General features: G+C 46.2%; 1 protein-coding gene across 3 annotated transcripts in view; it reads left to right on the forward strand.

Moving 5' to 3' along the window:
* The window catches only part of dock6 (dedicator of cytokinesis 6), a 218,519-nt gene that overhangs the window by 93,377 nt on the left and 102,047 nt on the right, over positions 1-23,095 (forward strand). For all 3 annotated transcript variants that reach the window (XR_013549428.1, XM_078429227.1, XM_078429228.1), the window contains 12 exons: positions 1,640-1,735; positions 4,729-4,869; positions 5,369-5,482; positions 7,235-7,405; positions 8,000-8,139; positions 10,429-10,598; positions 11,803-11,957; positions 13,307-13,489; positions 19,695-19,821; positions 20,917-21,001; positions 21,200-21,296; positions 22,653-22,787. Coding sequence is in view for 2 of the 3 variants with exons in the window: in XM_078429227.1 (XP_078285353.1) it covers positions 1,640-1,735; positions 4,729-4,869; positions 5,369-5,482; positions 7,235-7,405; positions 8,000-8,139; positions 10,429-10,598; positions 11,803-11,957; positions 13,307-13,489; positions 19,695-19,821; positions 20,917-21,001; positions 21,200-21,296; positions 22,653-22,787 (1,614 nt within the window). In the remaining variant the exon portion in view is untranslated. The remainder of the gene's footprint in view (positions 1-1,639; positions 1,736-4,728; positions 4,870-5,368; positions 5,483-7,234; positions 7,406-7,999; positions 8,140-10,428; positions 10,599-11,802; positions 11,958-13,306; positions 13,490-19,694; positions 19,822-20,916; positions 21,002-21,199; positions 21,297-22,652; positions 22,788-23,095) is intronic.

Here is a 23,095-nt window from a genome sequence, read left to right on the forward strand (position 1 = left end):
CCAAAGATAGACACAAAGTGCTGGAGTAACTCAGCAAGACAGGCAGCATCTCAGGATAGTCTGAAGAAGGGTCTCAACCGGAAACGTCACCCGTTCCTTCTACTCAGAAATGTTTTCTGTCCCACTGAGTTACTCCAGCATTTTGTTTCTATCTTCAGTTTAAACTCACTTGATGGATCGAGAGCCTTTAGTGGATAAGGATTCTTAACCATGTTAGTGGGTGAGGACACCTGACCACTTTTGTCTCAATTTTCCTGATTTTCTCCTGACCATAATCCTACACAGAGCTTTGTTTTAGTCTGTAAATGCTTCTGAGGACTTTGTACATATTGCTCAAATCCCATGAAAAGTTGCACTTGGTTCGTTACAAATATGCAGCAAAGCCACCGTACAATGTTAATGCAAAACTGGCACTGACTCATCCTGGGGATCAGAGTTAGGAGTTGTCGGGATGCAAACTCCAGCCCATACAACTAGCATGGAAGTCACACTTCTAGTACAATATTATCTGGTCTCCTGAATGTGTGTATCACACTACCACAGTATGTTCCTTGTTTGACCAATATGTTTGGATTTGTACATGCTTATTAAAGTAATCAAGCATGTTTACATTTTATTACTAAGCAGCCGCATTCTGTATCCATGTGAGCTCTGCTCCTATTTCAGTAATGTGAGCCCAACTGCCCTGTGTCCACTGTATCAGTGCTTGCTGGCACTCCATTTTTATAACTCCAACTACTGTGACCCAGTAATGCATCCTTTTGAAGAAATAGCACCATAAGTTATTTTCCAAAAGCACTTACTCAGATTTCTGATTCTCCTCAAAGACAGACCCTCCCACTGCTTCACCAAAAACAAACGGTGCTTCCTAAATCCCTTGCGGATTGAAAGAAATAATAGATGATGTATTGATAATGTCAGGAATAACATGCCAAATGATGCATTTTGGGGGAGATTTGTGTGTAATATAAATAGTCCCAAATAAACCCACAATGTATAAATTTCTAAAAGTTTATTCAGCCTGTGAAGAATAATAGCTGTTTGTATTTTAATATTGTAGTTGAGACATCCTAGAATTCATTTATCTGTTTTGGATTAGTACCAAAGTGTAACCTTTGACTTAACATCTTTTAAAAAGTAAACAGATATTTTCAATGTGTAGGAAGGAACTGCAGATGCTGGTTTAAACCGAGGATAGACACAAAATACTGGAGTGACTCAGCGGGACAGGCAGCATCTCTGGAGAGAAGGAATGGGTGACGTTTCGGTCTGAAGAAGGGTCTCGACCTGAAACGTCGCCCATTCCTTCTCTCCAGAGATGCTGCCTGTCCCGCTGAGTTACTCCAGGTTTTTGTGTAAGAAAATAACTGCAGATGCTGGTACAAATCGGAGGTATTTATTCACAAAATGCTGGAGTAACTCAGCAGGTCAGGCAGCATCTCAGGAGAGAAGGAATGGGCGACGTTTCGGGCCGAGACGAAACGTCGCCCATTCCTTCTCTCCTGAGATGCTGCCTGACCTGCTGAGTTACTCCAGCATTTTGTGAATAAATACCAGGTTTTTGTGTCGTATCTTCGATGTTTTCAACGTGTTCCACTGTCCTCTGCCTTTGTGTGATCTCTGTGCCTGTGCTATGCAGCTTCTCCATGAGGAGTTGGCCTTGCAGTGGGTCGTCAGCACCAGCAGCGTGCGGGAGGCAGCTTTGCAGCAGGCTTGGTTTTTCTTCCAGCTGATGGTAAGTGAAGTCTGATGATTCAGAGTTCTCCTGTACTCGTTCTCACTATCAGTCTGAAGTGTGACTCAAACGCTGACGTCTCTGAGTCTATTCAAGGACATTGAAATGCGTCTAATTCAGAAAACAACCTGTTTCGTAAGAGATTTGTTGTCTTTTGGATTGAATTATTGTCATTTAGCAACATCCCACTCGTTCTAAAAACACAATCTGTGCAGCAAATTGTTCAGCAACTGACAAGAAGTAAAATATCGATGTCACAACTTTGAGTGAGGCTCTGTCCCATGTACCTTGAATGTGACCAATCTTTCTTTTTAATCTCAATGATGACAGGTATGCTGTACCTCTTGTATTTTTGCTTTTTATTTCTAATTTCTCACATTTGCCTGGTTACATATTATTCTTCATGACAAACTGACAGATCAGTCCATTATACAAGCACTGTCCCAAGCTAACAGAACACCATGTTACTGGGGATAGACACAAACTGCTGGAGTAACTCAGCAGGTCAGGCAGCATCACTAGAGAACAGGAATAGGTGACGTTTCGGGTCGGAAACCTTCTTCCACCTGCTGAGTCTGAAGAAGGGTCACCTATTCCTTTTCTTTAGAGAAGCTGCCTGACCCGCTGAGTTCCTCCAGTATTTTGTGTCTATCATCAGTATGAACCAGCATGTGCAGTTCCTTCCTACCCAATATGTTACTGGGGACTGATAGCACCTATTAGATTTTTTAGATTTAGAGATACAGCGCAGAAACAGGCCGTTCGGCCCACCGGTTCCGCGCCGCCCAGATTTCCCCGCACATTAACACTATCCTACACCCACCAGGGACAATTGCCAATTAACATACAAACCTGTACGTCTTTGGAGTGTGGGAGGAAACCAAAGATCTCGGAGAAAACCCACGCAGGCCACGGGGAGAACGTACAAACTCCGTACAGTACAGCACCAGTAGTCAGGATCGAACCTGAGTCTCCGGCGCTGCATTCGCTGTAAGGCAGCAACTCTACCGCTGCGCCACCGTGCCGCCCCACTGCGACTGCCACAGATTTCCACCAATCCTCAATTCACATGGACTGGAGCTTACACCACACCCTGTTGCACTGTAGACAGACTTTACAGATACAGCACGGAAACAGGGCCTTTGGAGCAGTGCTGTAGCATGCAGCAGTGAGTTGGTAGCTTTGGCCCACCGGGTTTACGTTGACCAGAGTAACACCCCGTACAGTAACACTATCCTGCACACTAGGGACAATTTACAACTTTTACCAAAGCCAATTAACCGATAAACACGTACATCTTTGGTGAAACTGGAGCACCCGGAGGAAACCCGCGTGGACACAGGGAGAACATACAAAATGCATGCAGACAGCACCTGAATTCAGGATCGAACCCGGGTCTCTGTCGCTGTAAGGCAGCAACTCTACCGCTGAGCCACAAGAAGAGCAGGAGGTCGAGGAAAGAGTTACATCATCCTTATCTACACGGGGAGAGTCAGTGACTGATACAGTCTGTTGTAAAGCAGTCACTGTAGCCCATTCCATCGGCACTATCACTTCCCCAGACCCCATTGTACTGACATTATAGACAATAGACAATAGGTGCAGGAGTAGGCCATTTGGCCCTTCGAGCCAGCACCGCCATTCAATGTGATCATGGCTGATCATTCTCAATCAGTACCCCGTTCCTGCCTTCTCCCCATACCCCCTGACTCCGCTATTCTTAAGAGCTCTATCTAGCTCTCTTGAATGCATTCAGAGAATTGGCCTCCACTGCCTTCTGAGGCAGAGAATTCCACAGATTCACAACTCTCTGAGTGAAAAAGTTTTTCCTCATCTCCGTTCTAAATGGCCTACCCCTTATTCTTAAACTGTGGCCCCTGGTTCTGGACTCCCCCAACATTGGGAACATGTTTCCTGCCTCTAACGTGTCCAACCCCTTAATAATCTTATACGTTTCGATAAGATCCCCTCTCATCCTTCTAAATTCCAGTGTATACAATTAGGTGTATGAAATGTGACAGGAGAGACAAGTGAATCCATTTCTCGTTTATTCAGAGAGATTCTCCCAATGGGCCACATTGCTCGGTGCTTTACCTTTGCTGAAAGTACAAGCTGATTGCCTACAGAATGCAGCAGTGAGTTGGGAGCTGAGGGGAGGGGAGGGGGTGGGGGGAGTTGGATTGAAAATACCAACATTTTTGTAGCCTTTTCCAAAGAGTCCTTTAATTGACCTGAGCCTTTCCTGAACAAGAGAAGGAATAAATCAGCCCTGGCTTCTTGATGCTCACTGATGAGTGACCCTATCTGATGAGTGTCTATGTGTTGACATTTGCTGACATATTTGTCAACAGGAAATCACCATTTGGATGACGAAACAACGGCGCCTAAGTTGCCTAAGAAAAAAGGGTCTCGACCCAAAACGCCACCCATTCCTTCTCTCCAGAGATGCTGCCTGAGTTACTCCAGCTTTTTGTGTCTATCTTCACACACGTGGATGAGATAGGATTTCAGTGAAGTTGATGTTTGAACCGTGTGATGGCATATATATGACATTTGTGCACCCTGCTCCATTTGTATCAGATATTCGCATTCATTCATGTACTGGAACTTAACTATTATACCTCAACAACCCGCATACCTCCCATTGAGTGAATGAGCCTGTGTAGGAAGGAACTGCAGATGCTGGTTTAAACCGAAGATAGACACAAAAAGCTGGAGTAGCTCGATGAGTCAGACAGCATCTCTGGGAATAAAAGAATAGGTGACATATGGGGTCGAGACACTTCTTCAGACTTGCATGTCTGTGACTTGCAGCTTTTCATGTGAAGAATTAGCATCGCATATCCCTGTTTCTCACCTTGGATAGAATACTTTATGGTTGCTCATCAATTAGTAGAATTACTATATACTTCGGTTTTGAGTTTGTACAGGAATGGTTTTGGCGATCCACCGTATCATGTGTTGATTTTAGTATGCATGTTTTTTTGCAATAGGTGAAAAGTATGGGGCACCATCTTCATCTTTCAGACAAGCTTGAAACCCCTCGGAAACTGAGATTCCCAGAGAGATTTGTGGATGATATAACCGCTTTAGCCAACATGATCACAACGGACATTGTCAGCAGGTTCCAGAAGGTATTACTGCAGTTCTTTAATAGTTTACTTGAGCAAAACACAAAGCCCTAGAGTCAGACAGCATCTGTGGAGGGAATGGACAGATGATGGTTTGGGTTGGGACTCTTCTTCGGACTCACCCTAAGCCTAATATTTTACTTCATTTAATATTAACTCCAAGATGAGGTGAAGACTGCATCCCAAACAGTCACTCTACAGCTTACAGTATTGTTCAGGCACTCCTGCATTCATAAGACAGAAGCAGAATTTGACCATTCGGCCCATCGACTCTATGCTGCCATTCGATCTTGGCTGATCTATTTTCCTTCTCAATCCTAAAGAATTCCACATATACACTACCCTCTGCTAAAGGAACTCCTCCTCATCTCCATTCATAATCCCAGTGATCAAATAAAACTAGGCCTGTTATTTTGGAAAACTGTATTTGATAATGCGAATGTTTTATGCCTTAATATATTCCATATTTGTGATATAACTTGTATGTGCATCTTTTTTTTAGGACGTTGAGTTGGTGGAGCGGCTGAATACCAGCTTGGCATTCTTTCTCAATGATTTACTCTCCCTGATGGATCGAGGATATATTTTCAGTCTCATTCGCATGTACTACAAACAGGTATTTTGTTGAGTATTTTGGAGGCTTGAGGTGGTGGAAGCCCATAAGAAAATAAAGCAGTTCCAAATTATACCCCTGTAACAATTTGGTTATCTCTCTGTGATATTGTAATTTGATTCAAGATGCAGGCTATAAATGCGTCTTGTACATCTGCAGGAATGAAACAGTTGAAGCTTAGACGTGTGAAGCAGTGAGCAGGTGATTTGATTAAAGCCTTAAGGCAAAACGGCAAATAAAAGCAATGTGAAACTGAAACAACAAGGTGCAGACTCCAAGCAAAGCCTGAGTTAGCAAGTTGGCAAACTTTTGTCAGAACGAGATGAACTGCTTACATCTTGTATCAAATGCTTCTGAATCTGATTCCCGTTCAGTGTTACCTGTAGCTCTTATGGTCGGTCTCTTTTGTTCTGTTCTCCAAAAACTTGAGATCTCCCTTAGCTGGCCTAACTTGCTGAGCTTGTTGACCTATTTTGGTTCACCGTTCAAATATATCTAGATTTTTTAATTCACAAGTACCAGGAGCAGAGTTAGGCCCATCAAGTCCGCCATTCAATCATGGCTCTTCTATCTTTCCCCTCTACCCCATTCTCTTGCCTTCTCCCCTTAACCCCTGACATCCTTACTAATCAAGAACCTGCCAACATCTACCTTAAAAATATCCTTTGCCTTGGCCTCCACAGGCCACTGACAATTAATTCCATAGATTCACCACCCTTTGACTAAATAAATTCCTCCTAATCTCCTTTCTAAAGGTACATCCTAAATCTCTAATAATATTTGCAAATTGTTCTTTTTCCTCATCCCTCTCGTCACTAATTGCCTCCAGTCTTGTCATCCTCCACGAAATCTGCATTTCTCCAATTCTGACCTTGATCATTCCCAAATGTAGTCATTCCATCAAAGACAGCCACATCTTCAGGTGCCAAGGACAAGTTCTGGATTTCTCTCCACAAGCATCTTTTACAACTCTCTTTCTACTGCCATTACTCTTCTTTAAATCTGCAGTAGTTCATGTACCATGAAATTGCCAAGTCTCCTTTCAAGCTGTTACTATGGTAAAAGAAATTAAAAATGATATGTTGCCTTTTATTGCTGGAGGACTTAAATACAAGACGAGACATTACGCTTCGATTATTTAGAGCAATAGTGAGACTCCATGTAAAATATAGTCTATAGATCTCCCTACCTAACGGTGAGTATACGTTAGAGGAACTGCATTGACTGTAGGAACTATGGGGTGATTCCTGAGAAAGCAAATTTGTTGTGTGAAGAGAGATTATCTAGATTTGGCATGGTTTTTTTTCGGAATGAGAGATTTATTGACAATTTTTATTGAGAATTGAGAATATTTAACAAGGGATATTAGCTTTGGAGATTCTGTGATGTTGTCTCTTTAATATCATCATGCAAACCAGGAATTTTCTCTTCTTCCTAATGACCGTCAGGGGATATATTAATTTTATATCCACCACGTCATTCTCCATAAGGGTGGGCACCTGTAAATCCAATTTGCAGGAAGTTCATTCTGCTCCACCTTTCTACAAATAGTGCAGGTCAGGAGTTGTGTTTATGGAAAGCAAAAGGATATGATCTTCTTCTGATGAGGTCTGGCGTACATTCTTTACATTACAGCCTTTGTTGGGCATTTGATTCCACCGCAATGATGATGGAAGGTTCTGAACATGTGAATATCTCTGACTGATGCTGTTCCAGGCTGGTATTAATACTCTCATTGTTTTATTTTGTCCAAAGGTCAGCAATAAATTGCAGGCAGCACAGAACCCTAATGCCCTTATTGCTCTGCGACTGGACTTCATTCGCATCATCTGCAGCCACGAGCACTACATCATGCTAAACCTCCCATGCGGCACACTATCTCCCCCTGCCTCTCCATCCCCGTCCGTCTCCTCAGCTACCTCCCAGGTAAGTACAGTTTTGATGCTGTCCCTTCAACTCCTGTTCATAAATTTGAGCAGAGTGACGATGCAAGAGAAAGAAACTGGAGGCAAAATAATATATTTTGTGCAGCCATTTATTACAATCTCGAATATGCTGCTGGGAAAAATGGTGAGAGCAAATTGAAGAACTGCATTCAACGGGGAATTGGACAAAGATGGGGGGAGATTTGCAGAGCTGCAGGGAAAGGGCAAGAGAATGCCACTAAATTAATCATCCGTTCAAAGAATCAACACAACTACAATGGTCAATAGTATCATTTGTACGATTGCGCAGGTGTAGTTTCCGCACAGACAGCACACGTGGTCAGGATTGAACCCGGGTCTCTGGCACTGTAAGGCAGCAACTCTACCGCTGCACCACCGTGCCGCCCTATTTACGGTGAAGTGTTCTATAACTCTTTCAGAATTCTAATTGCAGCATCTCTTGGATTCTTATTTAAGAGCAGATGTTTTAACGTAAATAATACAAGGAATTAAATTTGTCCTGCAAGACCAATGGTTTGTGAACTGTGATTGATTTGCTACTGACACAGATGTTATACTGCCCTTCAATTTTCAGAGTTCGGGCTTTTCCACTCTCGTTCAAGATCAGAAGATCGCCAACATGTTTGAGATGTCGGTGCCTTTTCGACAGCAGCACTTTCTAGCGGGGCTGCTCTTGACTGAGCTAGCCTTGATCCTGGAACCAGACGTTGAAGGGTAAAAACATCTTGTTCTCATTGCCAAACGGTGTGAAGGTAGTGTTAGTTGTCTGGAGAACACCAAATGAATCTGGAGCCCCTATTCATCCCTTACTTGGATGTGCTTTTCACTCAGTAGGGGTCAGATGATTAGCATCAGTGTTGCGCTGCCGGCGGCCATCTTGTTTTAGCGAGTGAGGGGCAAATGAAGTGGAAGGTGGAGCATTGTGACGTCACACGCTGAGGAGTCTGAGGAAATGGGTTATTAAATGGATTGTTAAACTTTAAAATCGCTGTAGTTTTAAAAATGTAGCTTCAATTTGAATGAGAGTTATTACATATTATGCCCAGGATAATGGTGAGTGTGGTGGTGCAAACATCGTGGCGCTATGGTGTACCGTTTTGGCTGTGCGAACCATAAAAGTTATGCTGTGGTCAAACACACATACATACGGACAGAGAGCTTTAGTAATATCTAGATAGATAGATAGATTGCCCAGGATCATTACTGAGCAACAGAGAGGGTAAGATTGGTAGGAAAAAAACTGCAGATACTGGTTTAAATTGAAGGTAGACACAAAATGCTGGAGTAACTCAGCGGGTCGGGCAGCATCTCGGGAGAGAAGGAATAGGTGACGTTTTGGGTCGAGACCTTTCTTCAGACTGAAGTCAGAAGAAGGGTCTCGACCCTTCTTCCCTTGGAGTCAGCCGTGATGGACTCCAACATGGCTTGTCTGTCGGCATCTCAAGAGTCACCAGTGTTTAATAGTCATGAGCAGAACAATGAAATTCTTGCTGCAGCTTTACTAGTCCATGAACACAACAACATAACAGATAAATATACAATAATCGATAATTCAATAAATTGCCAGTAGTACTAGTTAACCAGAGATAAAGCTCAAAGCTTTATCACTTGCCGCGTAGCTGGTTTTATTTTCAAAAACAGCAACTGAACTATAATTCTGTTACTGTTTGTGGGGTACTATTGACCTAAAATGTTAGCATTATTATTCAGTACAACAATGTAAATGTTGACAGACTCAAAAAGCTGGAGTAACTCAGCGGGTCAGGCAGCATCTCTGGAGAAAAGGAATAAGTGGCGTTTTGGGGTCGAGACCCTTCTTCAGACCCTTCTTCAGTCAGGGGAAAGGGGAACGAGAGATATAGACGGTACCTAGGACAAATGAATGGAAGATATGCAAAAAGCAACGATGATCAAGGAAATGTAGAGCCCACAGTGGTCCATTGTTGGCTGTGGGAAAGGTAATAACGAGTTATACAGATAGTGGAACAAAATTTGCAAGTCTTTTTCCTGTTTCTTTCATCTTACACTTGTAATAATAGAGGAAGAAGCCATTGGGTCCATGCCAGCAGCCATGGAGGAATCCCAACCACTCTATATCCCCTTTTCTTATTTCCCTGTGCTCTTGCAACTTGCCGTCTTTAAGACACATCCAGTAACTCCCTTTTGATTCTCTTTGCGACTAACCTATATTAAGAGACATTTACAGCAATCAATTAACCCGCCAGTGCATTTTGCCAGTAAGCTGCCAGTTTTCACCACAGTGGTGGGTACCTGGAACAAAGCTGCCGGAGGTGATGGTGGAAGCAGATACATAAGTGGCATTCAAGAGACTTTTAGACAGGCACATGGATATGCAGGGAATGGAAGGATATGGATCATTTTCAGGCAGATGGGATTAGTGGGCGGCACAGTGACGCAACGGTAGAGTTGATGTCTTACAGCGCAAGAGACCTGGGTTCGGTCCTGACTACGGGTGCTGTCTGTATGAACTTTGTACCTTCTTTCTGTGACTCCATGGGTTTTCCCCAGGTGCTCTGGTTTCTCCCCACACTCCAAATATGCATAGGTTTGTAAGTTAATTGTCTTTGGTAAGTTGTAAACTTGTTCCTAGTGCGTGTAGGTTCGAGTATGGGGTGATCACTAGTTGACGCAGTCTCGGTTGGCCAAAGGGTCTGTTTCCATTCCGTATCTCTGAAATTTAACTTAGCATCATATTTGGCACGGAAGGGCCTGTTCCTGTGTTGTGCTGTTCTATGTATATCCGTGTGATGTGGGGGTGGGTGTGGGGGTGGGGGTGAAAGTGTGATGCAGGAACCCAGTGGACACATTACACACTAACACATTCTCTATTAGAGGGAGTTGTGGTAAATTATTACCATTGACTTGAGATCAGCCTTCTGACATACCAGGGTATATTCCATAGCAATGGAAAGAAGCTTCTGAAGGAGGAAGGTTAATTGTGTTTCTGACCCTTTCTTTGTGTGCGTATATTTTCTTTTCCAGTTTGTTCTTTCTGCATAAAAAGGCGATTGGCGCAATCCATAACCTGCTGTGCAGTCATGATGCTGACGCTCGGTACACTGATAGTGAGGTCAAAGCTCACGTCGCCAAGCTGTATTTACCACTAATTGGCATCGTGATGGACACCCTACCTCAGCTGTACGACTTCACAGGTAGGAAAGCAACTAACAGGAACTAATGGTGTTTTGCCACGTTGCTTGGTGATCAAAGTTAGTTCAAACTTCAGTGTTTTGGGTGGCACCACTACTAGAGGTGCTGCCTCTCAGCACCAGAGACTTGGCTTCAATCCTTACCTCGGGTGCTGTCTATGTGGAGCTTACATATTCCTCCTGTGACCACAAGGATTTCCCCTGGGTGCTCCGATTTTCTCCCAAATCCCCCAAACGGCGAGTTTGTAGGTTAATTGGCCTCTGTAAATTGCCCCTCGTGTGTAAGGTTTGGATGAGTAAGTGGAACTAGTGTGAAGCAGTGCGAATGGGTGATCAGTGCTCAGCGTGAACTAAGTGGGCCGAAGGGCATTTTTCCATGCTGTATCTCTAAAGTAAACAGCACACTGCTACAAGGACATGACCTGTCCTGCCCCGATGTAGGCAAGGCACTTGTTCACAAAACACTTGGAGCAAAAATGACAGTTATATACATTCATAGAGCAGTGTAAAAGCCTGGGACTATTCACAACAATGTTATCAAACAAAGTTTTATATGGCCTACAGGAGGGATGAGCAAAAAACTTGCTCAAAGAGTTCATAAATTCATAAGTGATAGAAGCAGAATTAGGCCATTCGGCCCATCAAGTCTGCTCTGCCACTCAATCATCTTTTCCTCTCAACCCCATTGTCCAGCCTTCTCCCCACAACCGATGACACAAAAAGAGGCAGATTTTGGTCAATGACTTCAGGAAGGAGAGTCCTTTAGCGATTTAGGAAAGTAATTTCAGTATTCTGGTCTAGGCAGTTAAAGGATGAAGCTTCCAATAATGAAACAAGAAAAATTGGGGGTGGGCAAGAGATGAGATTCAAAGGTATATATACGCATGTCTAAGGACTGTACAGCTGGAGAAGTTACAGAAAGAGAGAAGATCAAGGCACCATAGGGATTTGAGATTAGCCTTCTGACATACCGGGGATTATTCAACAGCGACTGAAAGAAGCTTGGGAAGGTGGAAGATGAAAGAATTCAACATAAGAGGGTAGGAGGAAGCAGCCCAGCCAGAAGTTTGAAATGCAATTCACAGATGTGGAGATTGGTATTCTTGCGACCAGTGTGAGGCATTGCAAGGTCATCGATAAATTTTGTGATCCCAGCAAAAGTAATGTGCAGTGCCTGGAAATACTTGTTGCCTCTGTTCCTCGACAGAAAACGGCAACCCAAAAGGACGGCTGGCTGCCTCAGTGATGGATGAAGTGGACAATGAGAACAGCAACATGATCAGTCAGACCATCGCCATGGCAATAGCAGGGTCGCCTGTGCCCCATCCAAACAGGAACGCCCCGTTCCAGCTCCCTGTCGTGGTAAGATACCAAATGGCGCTGGGTGAACCGTTGAACGAACCGGTTCCAATTAATGCTTATCGGCTTATTTATTTGTGTTGAGCGGATAATTCATTACAGATAAAGACAAACTGGTAAGCTGGGTGGTGTGTTAGTAAATCACATCCCCAGCATCGTGTCGCAAGGATTTAATCTCTCTAGCCTCGATCATTATGATGCGATTGTTCTGCTCACCTCTGGATGGTAGCTGATTTTATTTTTCCAGTAAATTCATCCGCACATTAAATATTAAGGCCACGATCGCCAAGGTTCAGTGACGAATGAATGCCAGAGACCTTGAAAAAAGCACAGATTGTGAGGAAATATGGTAGAAATAAAAGCGTCAGATTTCTTAAGGACGTTTCACTTGTCCCATTCTGACCTTACTGTTCCCTCCATATATCACTCCCCATGGTGAGGAGACTGACAGGTTTCTCTGCCCCGTCGTTTTGATATTTTGTTTGAATTGTCTGTATTGTTGAGATACCTCTTGGTTGAGTCATTTAAAAAAAAAAACAAGCTTTCAACCAGAGTGGGAATTTCCTTAGTTAACAAATGGAATGGACTTCAGAATGGAACTATGAAGTTATGAAAGACAGACACAACATGCTGGAGTAACTCAACCGGTCCCTTCTCTAGAAGGGTCTCGACCCAAAGCATCACTTATTCCTTTTCTCCAGAGATGATGCCTGACCCACTGAGTTACTCCAACATTTTGTGGCTATATTTGGTGTAAACCAGCATCTGCAGTTCCATCCTGGACAATGAAGCTATGAAACCTGAAATCAGTGGATGTCAATAGTCAATCAATAGTCATTTATTTGTCACATACACATAAATGTGCAGTGAAATGAAAAATTACCCGCAGTTCAACAATCAAACCAATAAGAATAATCAATAAAAATGCAATAACACCTACAATCATAACCAACACCAAACAAAAGAAACATCCATCTAGCTGGGTTTTATAATGGGAGGAGTGTTGATTTTTCCAGATGCATGAGTTTTTTATTTATACTGTTTTTTGCCCTTTCCGTCACTTGGGCATGTGACAGTAAAAACATTAACTAATCCGCTGTGCTATAAAGCCACACGTGAATATTAGCACATGTAACTTTGGTTGGTACAAGCAAATTTCTACTTAATGGAAATAACATCATCTTAAATAAAAATAATTTCTATTTTATCCAAATTACTTAGAGTTATCAAAGTGATTTATCGGTCTTTATGAATCGCACTTAATGAACCGTATTGTTGTTTAACTGCAGACATTCCTCCTGAAATCATGCAACAGCTGGATGAATTGTAATTCATACTCTGTACCTTTGTAGCCTAGCCGGCAGTACACAACACTGTCAGCCGAATCGAGTCGCATCCTTCTCATCTGTTTCCTCTGGGTCCTGAAGAATGCAGACGAGGAGGTCCTGCAGAAGTGGTTCACAGACCTCTCAGTGTTCCAACTAAACCGTCTGCTCGATCTGTTGTACCTCTGCATATCCTGCTTTGAATACAAGGTAAATTCAGAGCTGTGGGGATTTTTTTTTAAATTACTACCTTTTATTTGGCAGATCTGACAGATACTTCATCGAAGGTAGACACAAAAAGCTGGAGTAACCCAGCGGGACAGGCAGCATCTCTGGAGCGAAGGAACGGGTGATGTTTCGGGTCGAGACCCTTCTTTAGACGCTCAGTCTAAAGAAGGGTCTCGAGCCGAAACATCACCCATTCCTTCTCTCCAGAGATGCTGCCTGTCCCGCTGAGTTACTCCAGCTTTTTGTGTCTACCTTCGATTTATACCAGCATCTGCAGTTTTCTTTCCTAGATACTTCATCGAGTTGTGGTGGTGTATTTTGTTTAATGCCCCCCTTGTGTCTGCTTAGTTTAGTTTAGAAATACAGTGCGGAAACAGGCCCTTCGCCCACCGAGTACGCACCGACCAGCGATCCCCACACACTAACACTATCCTACACAAACCAGTGACAATTATACACTTATACCAAGCCAATTAACATACAAATGTGGACATCTTTGGAGTGTGGGAGGAAACCGAAGATCTTGGAGAAAACCCTCGCAGGTCTAGCTTTCTACAAACTCCGTAGAGGCAAGCACCCGTAGTCAGGATCAAACTCGGGTTTCTGCCGTCTATCGCTGCGTCACCGTGCTGCCGTCTGTTCGCACGTAAAATATTGAGAAACTACAATGACTTCCATTTATATGGTGACTTTAATCCAAAGGTGTCAGAAGCAGCTTCAGATGAGCGTAATCGGAGACGTCAAACAAATGGTGATATTAGGATGAGGGGGCCACAAGGACAAATACAAACTCCAACAAAAATGCTATATTAAATTGTGTGTATTATATAAGGGCTGTTCAATTTTAAGCATAATTATTCATTGCAATATTTGGAGTTATAAATGGCATTTTTGATCAAGCTTATCACTCTGCAAAACTCCATGCAACTGAACGTAAATTACATAATTTACACAAAAGTATTAAATGGTACAAAATCCAAACGAGACCATAGACTTGGTACAAAATCCAAATGTTGTGTTTTTAAGCTTCTAATTTCATATACAGCTGTCAATCAGTTACAGATATAAGTAAGGTAGACACAAAATGCAGAAGTAACTCAGCGGGTCAGGCAGCATCTCTGAATCTTCAGACCCTTCTTCAGACTGACCCGAAACGTCACCCATTCCTTCTCTCCGGAGATGCTGCCTGACCCACAGAGTTACTACATCTTTTTGTGTCTATCTTCGATTTAAACTAGTTTCTGCAGTTTTTTTTCCTGCTGATATAAGTACATCCTCATTAAAGATAGATTCTATATATTTACACCATATCTAAAGTTTGCTGCTCACCGACGCCCGGGCCCTGGCAGGCATGCCGACGCGCTGTGAATGGAGCGCCGGGATGATGTCAGCCCGTTGACCGTCACTCCGGCAGCGCCCGATTTTCTCCGGTTGGGCGGGGGAGCTGTGGAGGGAGTGACAGTTGTGCCCTGGAGACCTGTGCGATCGCCCCCCACGGCCGTTGCGGGTCCCGCACCTGCAGTCCCGCACCAGCAGGCTCCAGGCAGCACCAGCTGGAGGCACTGATGCTATTACCACCAGCGCTGGGGTGCTGCAGCCCGACAATGCCGCCAGCCGTGCACAATCCCGGGAAACGCCGGGACCGGCTGCCAATAGTCCCCGCGGCGGCCGGCCAGATTCACCGCCTCTTCGCCTGGGATCGGCGTTCCGGGGGTCGCTTCCTAGTGGATACCGGGGCGGAGCTGAGCGTCCTCTCCACTTCGCTAGCGGACATTCGCTAAGCGGGGGCCTGTCCTCACCGCGGTGAATGGCAGCCCCATCCGTATATATGGGGTTTGCACGGTCCCGATCGTTTTTGGGCCCTGTCATTTCTAGTGACATTTTACCATCGACGATGTCTCCCAGACGTTGCTCGGTGCCAACTTCCTCCGGGCTCACTCCCTCCTGGTGGACGTCAGGTGGCAGCGCTTGGTCCACGCCGCCACGATGGAGCCAATCGCGCTGCGTCTGGATGAGCCGATTGCACGCCCCCTGTCGTCCGTGGATTCCTGTTTTGCTCGGGTCTTGGCCGAGTTCCCGGACATCCTGACACGGACTCCCAAGCACGGGGTGGTGCATTTCATATGAACTACCGGCCCGGCCCTCCACGCACGAGCACGCCGACTGCCGCCTGATAAGCTATGTGTGGCACGGCAAAAGTTCCGCAAGATGGAGTCCTTGGGGATCATCCGCCCTTCGAACAGCCCATGGGCGTCCCCACTCCACATGGTCCCCAAGGCAAGTGGGGGCTGGAGACCTTGCGGGGATTATTGGCGGCTGAATGTCGCCACCGCCGCAGACCGATACCCCGTGCCCCACATCCAGGACTTCAACGCCCATTTGGCCGGGGCTACTATCTTCTCAAAAGTGGATTTGGTGCCAGATCCCGGAGGATGTGCCCATGATGGCATTCATTACGCCGTTTGGATTGTACGTGTTTGTGCGGATGCCGTTTAGCCTTAAAGATGCCGCGCAGGCATTTCAACGGTTAATGGACGGGGTGTGTCGTGGTCTCGAGTTTTTGTCCGTCTACCTCGACGACATCTTGGTGGTCAGCCGCTCGAGGCAGGAGCACTGTGCCCACCTCCGGCAGCTCTGTCAGCGGCTCAGCGGCCATGGTTTGGCTGTCAACATCGCCAAGTACCGCTTTGGTGTGACCACCATCGACTTTCTCGGCCACCGCGTGACTTCACAAGGCGCGGTTCCACTGCTGGACAAGGTCGACGCCATCCGCCGGTTTCCCCGTCCATCCTCTGTGCGCAGCCTGCAGTAGTTCATTTGGTCTTTTATCACCGTTTTGTGCCATCCGCGGCCTACATCATGCGGCCGCTGTATCATCTTCTGGCGGGCAGGCGTAAGGACTTTGAGTGGACCGACGAGGCCGTAACGGCATTTGACGGAGCGGAGGCCCTTGCTCGGGCTGCGCTGCTGGTTCACCCGCGGGAGGATGCCCCAACCGCCCTTACGGTGGACGCCTCAGAGTCGGCGGTTGGTGCCGTGCTGGAACAACTGACGGAGTCGGGGGTTGGCGCCCCCTGGCCTTCTTCAACCGGCACCTCAACAACGCCCAGAGGAAACACAGCGCATTCGACCGTGAGCTCCTAGCTCTGTACCTAGTAACCAGCTTTTTAAATTTTTATTTAATCAAAAATATTTATTCAAATATTGAAATAATATATACAATACAATAAAACCAAAACAGAACCCACCACCAGAATACTATACAAACAAATATACCAATTGAAACTATTATACAATTATATTACAATCCCCATCCAGGATACATCCAATCCCCCGCGGTGCCCAGCGGTCCCGGAAAACCCCCAGGGTGCCCGTGGACAGCGCGTGGTCCCTCTTCAACACCACCCGGGCGCGGATGTAACCCTGGAAAAGGGGTAGGCAGCTGGCTCAGGCAGAGCCCTCTTCCGCCTGGCGCCGCGAGTCGCGGATGGCCAGTTTGGCCAGGCCCAGGAGCAACCCAACAAGGACATCTTCGGCACTTCCGCTACTTCCTGGAGGGCCGCCCATTCACCGCATACACGGACCACAAGCCGCTCACCTTCGACCTGGCAAAGATTTCCGACCAGTGGTCCGCACGGCAGCAGCGGCAGTTGGCGTACATCTCGGAGTTTACCACCTCCATCCGTTTCATCGAGGGGAAGGAGAACCAGGTGGCTGACGCGTTGTCCCGCCCCGCCGTCCACACCGTTTTCGAGATGGCGCCCGGCATTGACTATTCTGCCCTGGCAGAGGCTCAGCTCACGGACGGTGAGATGCCCGCCTACCGGACTGCAATCTCCGGCCTTCGCCTTGAGGATGTCCCTCTCGGCCCAGGAGGAGCGACAATAATTTGCGATGTGTCGTCTGGTCAGCCGCGCCCCTGCGGGCTTGGCGCCGGAGGGTTTTCGACATGGTCCATGGGCTGGCTCACCCATCCATCCGGGCGACGACGGCACTTATGGTTGCTCGTTTCATCTGGCATGGTCTGCGCAAGCAGGTTGGCCACTGGGCCCGCACCTGCATTCCAGGCCAGACGGCAAAAATCCAACGCCAAGTCCGGGCGTCCCTCCAGGAGTTTGGTTTACCACGCCGGCGTTTCGACCACCTGCACGTGGTCATTGTGGGCCCTCTCCCGCCGTCCCGGGGCATCACCCACCTCCTCACGGTGGTGGACCGCTTCACGCGGTGGACGGAGGCCATACCGCTGGCCGATACTTCGACAGCTACATGTACTCATGCGTTGTCCGCACACTGGATTGCTCGCTTTGGGGTGCTGGTGGACATCTCGCACCGGGGGCCGCAGTTCACCTCTGAGCTTTGGTCGGCCATGGCTCACCTGTTGGGCGTGTGGCTGCACCACACCACAGCCTATCACCCGCAGGCAAACGGCCTGGTGGAGAGGTTCCACCGGCAGCTGAAGGCAGCGCCGAAGGCATGACTCTCCAGCCCGGACTGGATGGACGAGCTACCATGGGTCTTGCTGGGCATCCGGACTGCGCCTAAGGAGGACTTGGCCTCATCTTCAGCGGTGCTCCTGTACGGGTCGCCGCTCACGGTGCCCGGGGAGTTCGTGCCCTCGGCGCTGGGGCAGCACGGATCGCCCTCATCCACCCAACAGCGCCTTCGCGAACGAGTTGGCAAGCTCGCGCCCGTGCCGACATCCCGCCATGGGACATTCCGCCCGCACGTGCCATCGGCCCTCCGGGACTGCGCCTATGTGTTCCTGCGCCGAGACGCCCACCGGACGCCGCTCCAGAGGCCGTATGAGAGCCCGTACTGGGTGCTGGAGAACGGGCAGACAACCTTTGTCTTGGACATGGGGGGGCCAGCTGGAGGCCGTGTCGATTGACCGGTTAAAGCCGGCACATTTGGACATTGACCAGCGTTGCCCAGCCTCGGCCGCGAGGTCGCCCCCCTTCGTGGCTCCCTCCACCTGTGTCTCCGCCGGCCCCTCTGTCGGCCGACTTCCGTACACAGACCGGTCGGGTTGTGCGCCCGCCGGTGCGTTTCATGCCTCCTGTTATGGGGGGGTGGTGGGGGGAGCCTGTGGCGGCTCCCAATGGTCGGGCCATACCACTATCGAACCCCTCGGCAGGGGAATGGACTAGTCCGGGGGCGGCCCTTAGCTACAGGGATAAAGGGCTGGGGTTTAGGTGCGATCCTTCTCTTGGAGACCCGACTGAACAAGAGAACAACAGCTAATAAAATTCCTCCTGAAATACCTGGCTCCTCGCCTTCATTTCGGGCTTATCGCCGCGCCACAAGAGCTTTAAAGGTGTAAAAGATCATCATTGCATTCGTTCCACTGATTAAAATAGTCATTCAAGAATTCTTAGGATTAGAACATCTCATGGGCTTTTGTGACTAAACCATTGATCTTTGTTTTAAAAGCCCGAGATTGGCATCATGACTAAACATCGCATGCTATTGTACATTTGCATTTCTTTTGTTGTTTTTATCCTTGCTGTAACTTTTCACCTGGATTTCTTAAACCATGGAGCTGTAATCATCTGTGTAGCTAATGGTGAGGTTGATTAGTAGGACTGGATGTTACAATCCCTAAGGTTTGCACTACAATTGACTGGTGTTGTTCTTGGGGGTGACCACTAGGTGATGTTGCTACCATTCAGACACATCTTCAGTTGTGTACCTCAACGTCACTGGGTGTTTCGGCCTTTTATCACAAGACACCTTCAGTCGAGGCAGGCCCACCACAGGGTGATCAGTCCTGGGTGTGTGTCATGGTTAGCCTCTAGATGGTCACGTGGCAGCCCAGACAGCATCTTTTCTTTTCAGCCACAGCCAGTGACTGCTCCGTTCGGCGGCATTGGCAAGTTCTTTGATTGCCCTCCTTTTGGCCTGGGGAAATCTTCCAAATGAATCTGGAATTAAATAAATGTTTGTTAAACTTTGACCTAAACAGATTTGTTTGAACCAGACAGATTTTTAAATATGTAATTGTAAAATCTTTCCAAAGATCTAAAAACAGAATTGAGGAGTTCATAATGTCAAGTAACTGCTCTGTTGCAGAAGGTACTCCTTCATTTCTTCCAATGAAACAAGCCAAGAATAAGGCAAGAGTTAAGGAAATCATTTTGTGAGTATTAAGATTTTCAGGGGATGATTGATTTTTTTTTTTTGGTTTCAGGGTAAGAAAGCTTTTGAAAGGATTAATAGCCTAACATTTAAGAAATCCCAAGACATGAAAGCCCGGTTAGAAGAGGCCATTCTCGGCACTGTAAGTGCTCGCCAAGAGATGGTACGGCGTAGTCGAGGTAAGAGTGATCTTTGAATTCTCCCCAGTAAAGATGCTTTTCCAACATTTATCTTTTAATCCGAACGACGTAGACCCGAAGTAGTTTCGTGCAAGATCCTAATACTTGGTTCCCGCAAACCACTGTGTCACCCTGCACCTTGTTCAAGTTATTTTTCTCTGCACGAACCTGAACTGGGAGTGTTTTCATTTAAAGTCTGCAATCTTCCAGTTCTAGAGAAGGTCACTTGTGTCGGCATCCTGAGCAGTTTTTCACACTGTAATGTGGCTAACTCGAGTCTCTAGCGGAGATCATAAGATCATCAGGTCATAAGTGATAGGAGTAGAATCAGGCCATTCGACCCATCAAGTCTACTCTGCCATTCAATCATCTATCTCTCCTTCCCAACCTCATTCTCCTGCCTTCTTCCCATAACCTCTGACACCTGTATTAATCAAGAATCTGTCTATCTCTGCCTTAAAAATATCCACTGACTTGGCCTCTATAGCCGTCTGTGACGAAGAATTCCACAGATTCACCACCCTTTGACTAAATAAATTTCTCCTCATCTCCTTCCTAAATGAACATCCTTTAATTCTGAGGCAATGACCTCCAGTCCTAGACTCTCCCACTAGTGGAAACTTCCTCTCCACATCCACTCTATCCAAACCTTTCACTATTCTATATGTTTCAATGAAGTCCCCCCCCCCTCATTCTTCTAAACACCAGCGAGTACAGGCCCAGTGCAGACAAACGCTCAATTTAGGTTAACCTACTCATTCCTGGGATCATTCTTGCCAATGTCCTTTTGACTCTCTCCAGAGCCAGCACATCCTTCCTCAGATATGGTGCCCAAAATTGCTCACAATATTCCAAATGCGGCCTTACAAAGCGCTTTATAGAGCCCTTTGCACTGTGACAGTGCATCAACATGAGGGAGAACATTGTGTGGCCTGATATTTTCTGAAGCTATTTAAAATGGTGAAATGGAGGATAGTCAGACACAGGACTATAATTGTCATGGCCCTTTGGGCGCTGAATCTGTTCCTTTCTGATCAATAGAGAGAGCAGTCGATGGCAATTGAACCAGATCTATTGTTTTCCAATCTGTTGTAGAGAGGAGTCCTTTTGGAAACCAAGAAAATGTTCGCTGGAGGAAGAACATTACCCACTGGAGGCAGAATGCGGATAAGGTTGACAAGTAGGTGTCAGTTTCTTGAGATTCGGGGTGTTGTATCTGGAGAAGCTATCTGCTTCCCATCCCATACAGTATAATCCCCCTGTTGGCTTTTACATTCCAGTTTTAACACGATGGACTGAACAAGATAGACAGTATCTCCTCATTCACTTATCTCCCTCAATCCCTCTCCCGTCTCTCCCTCTCTCTTTCTCACTTTAGGACAAAGTCTGAAATGGAACATGACGCCTTGGTGGATGGGAACTTGGTTACTGAGTCTAACCTCGTGGTTTTGGACATACTTGAAATCATTGTGCAGGTAAGTTGTAGGGTGAGTGACAACTGAATTGGTAATAGTGTGGGCACAATCACCTTCTGTCATTAGTCTTAATCTGAGATGCTTCAGTTACACGAGACTAAAGTGGAGCAGAGAATAATCTCAGTCTCATGTCGTGAAAAACCTGCAATGTTGGAATTAGAGACATCCAATAGTTTTTTTTTTAATGCAATTGGATATGCCGAGTCATTTTTAGGATGTGTTGGAGTTCAAAAGCAGTTGATGTTTAGAATGGAAAGCATTGTAGTCTGTCGTGAATCTGCTGTGTCACGGGTTCAGGAGCCTGAACGTATTTGATTTTAGCTGTGAATCGCTAGGGATTGGAGCCAGTGCTCTGTTTCTGAAAGGAGTAAGGAATGGTTCCCATGTACCATGCCATGAGCAAGAATGAATCAAAGGTTTAGAGATACAACACAGAAATAGGCCCTTCGGCCCACCGAGTCCATGCTGACCAGCGATCCCTGTACATTGACACTATCTTATACACACTAGGGACAATTACCACACTAGGGCGGCATGGTGGCGCAGCGATAGAGTTGCTGCCTTACAGCGAATGCAACGCCGGAGACTCAGGTTCCATCCTGACTACGGGTGCTGTACTGTACGGATTTTGTACTTTTTCCCCATGACCTGTGTGGGTTTTCTCCGAGATCTTCGGTTTCCTCCCACACTCCAAAGACATACAGGTTTGTAGGTTAATTGGCTGGGCAAATGTAAAAATTGTCCCAAGTGGATGTAGGATAGCGTTAATGTGCAGGGATCGCTGGGCGGCGTGGACCGGTGGGCCGGAGGGCCTGTTTCTGCACTGTATCTCTAAATCTAAAAAAATTTACAATTACACCAAGCCAATTAACCTACAAACCTGTACTTTTTTGGAGTGTGGGAGGAAACTGCAGATCCCAGAGAAAACCCATGCAGGTCACGGGGAGAACGTACAAACAGCATACAGACAGCATATATAGTCAACATCGTACCCGGGTCTCTGGCGCTGTAAGGCTGCAACTCTACCGCTGTGTTATCGTGCCGCCCTAAGTCCAAGTGTATTAAACTGGGTTGATGACAAAGAGTTTGGGGTAGGAAAATAACTGCTGGTTCAAATTGAAGGTAGACTCAAAATGCTGGAGTAACTCAGCGGGTCAGGCAGCATCTCAGGAGAGAAGGAATGGGTGACGTATCGGGTCGAGGCCCTTCTTCAGACTGAGGGTTTGGGGTAGGTAAATAATCTGTGACCGAATGACACAGAAAGAATTGTCTGAAATAAATGAAATATTGCAGTTTGTCTGAAACTAGGTCATTCAAGTTGAGACTGTCTCTCATATTGATTGTACTATTTTGCAGACGGTCATGGTGTCGGAATCTAAAGAAAGTGTGCTGACGGGAGTGTTGAAGGTCATTTTGCACAGCATGGGTTGTAACCAGAGTGCTCTCTTCCTGCAACACTGCTTTGCCACCCAACGGGCACTAGTCTTCAAGGTAAGGAGCAAGGCTCACTTTTGTTAACCTTATGTACAACTGCTTTAACTTATGTTACACTGTTCCTATCCTTGTATTCCCTTGTTATCATATCTTCCCCAGCCAACAATGGACCATTATGGGCTCCAACCTTCTTTGGTCGCCCTTTGTGGTCCAGCTTTATTCTGGCCTTTTCTACCTTTGTACCCACCCCACCCCCCCCCCCCCCCCCCCAAATTTATGATGTAAATTCTGTATTATGGCTTATAATCCTAAACTGTTAACTTATTTGATTTTAAAAAATGATTCTTTTTTGGAGATATTTTTTA

Source organism: Rhinoraja longicauda, chromosome 37 (genome assembly GCF_053455715.1).
Source record: "Rhinoraja longicauda isolate Sanriku21f chromosome 37, sRhiLon1.1, whole genome shotgun sequence".
In the NCBI taxonomy this organism is placed as follows: domain Eukaryota; kingdom Metazoa; phylum Chordata; class Chondrichthyes; order Rajiformes; family Arhynchobatidae; genus Rhinoraja; species Rhinoraja longicauda.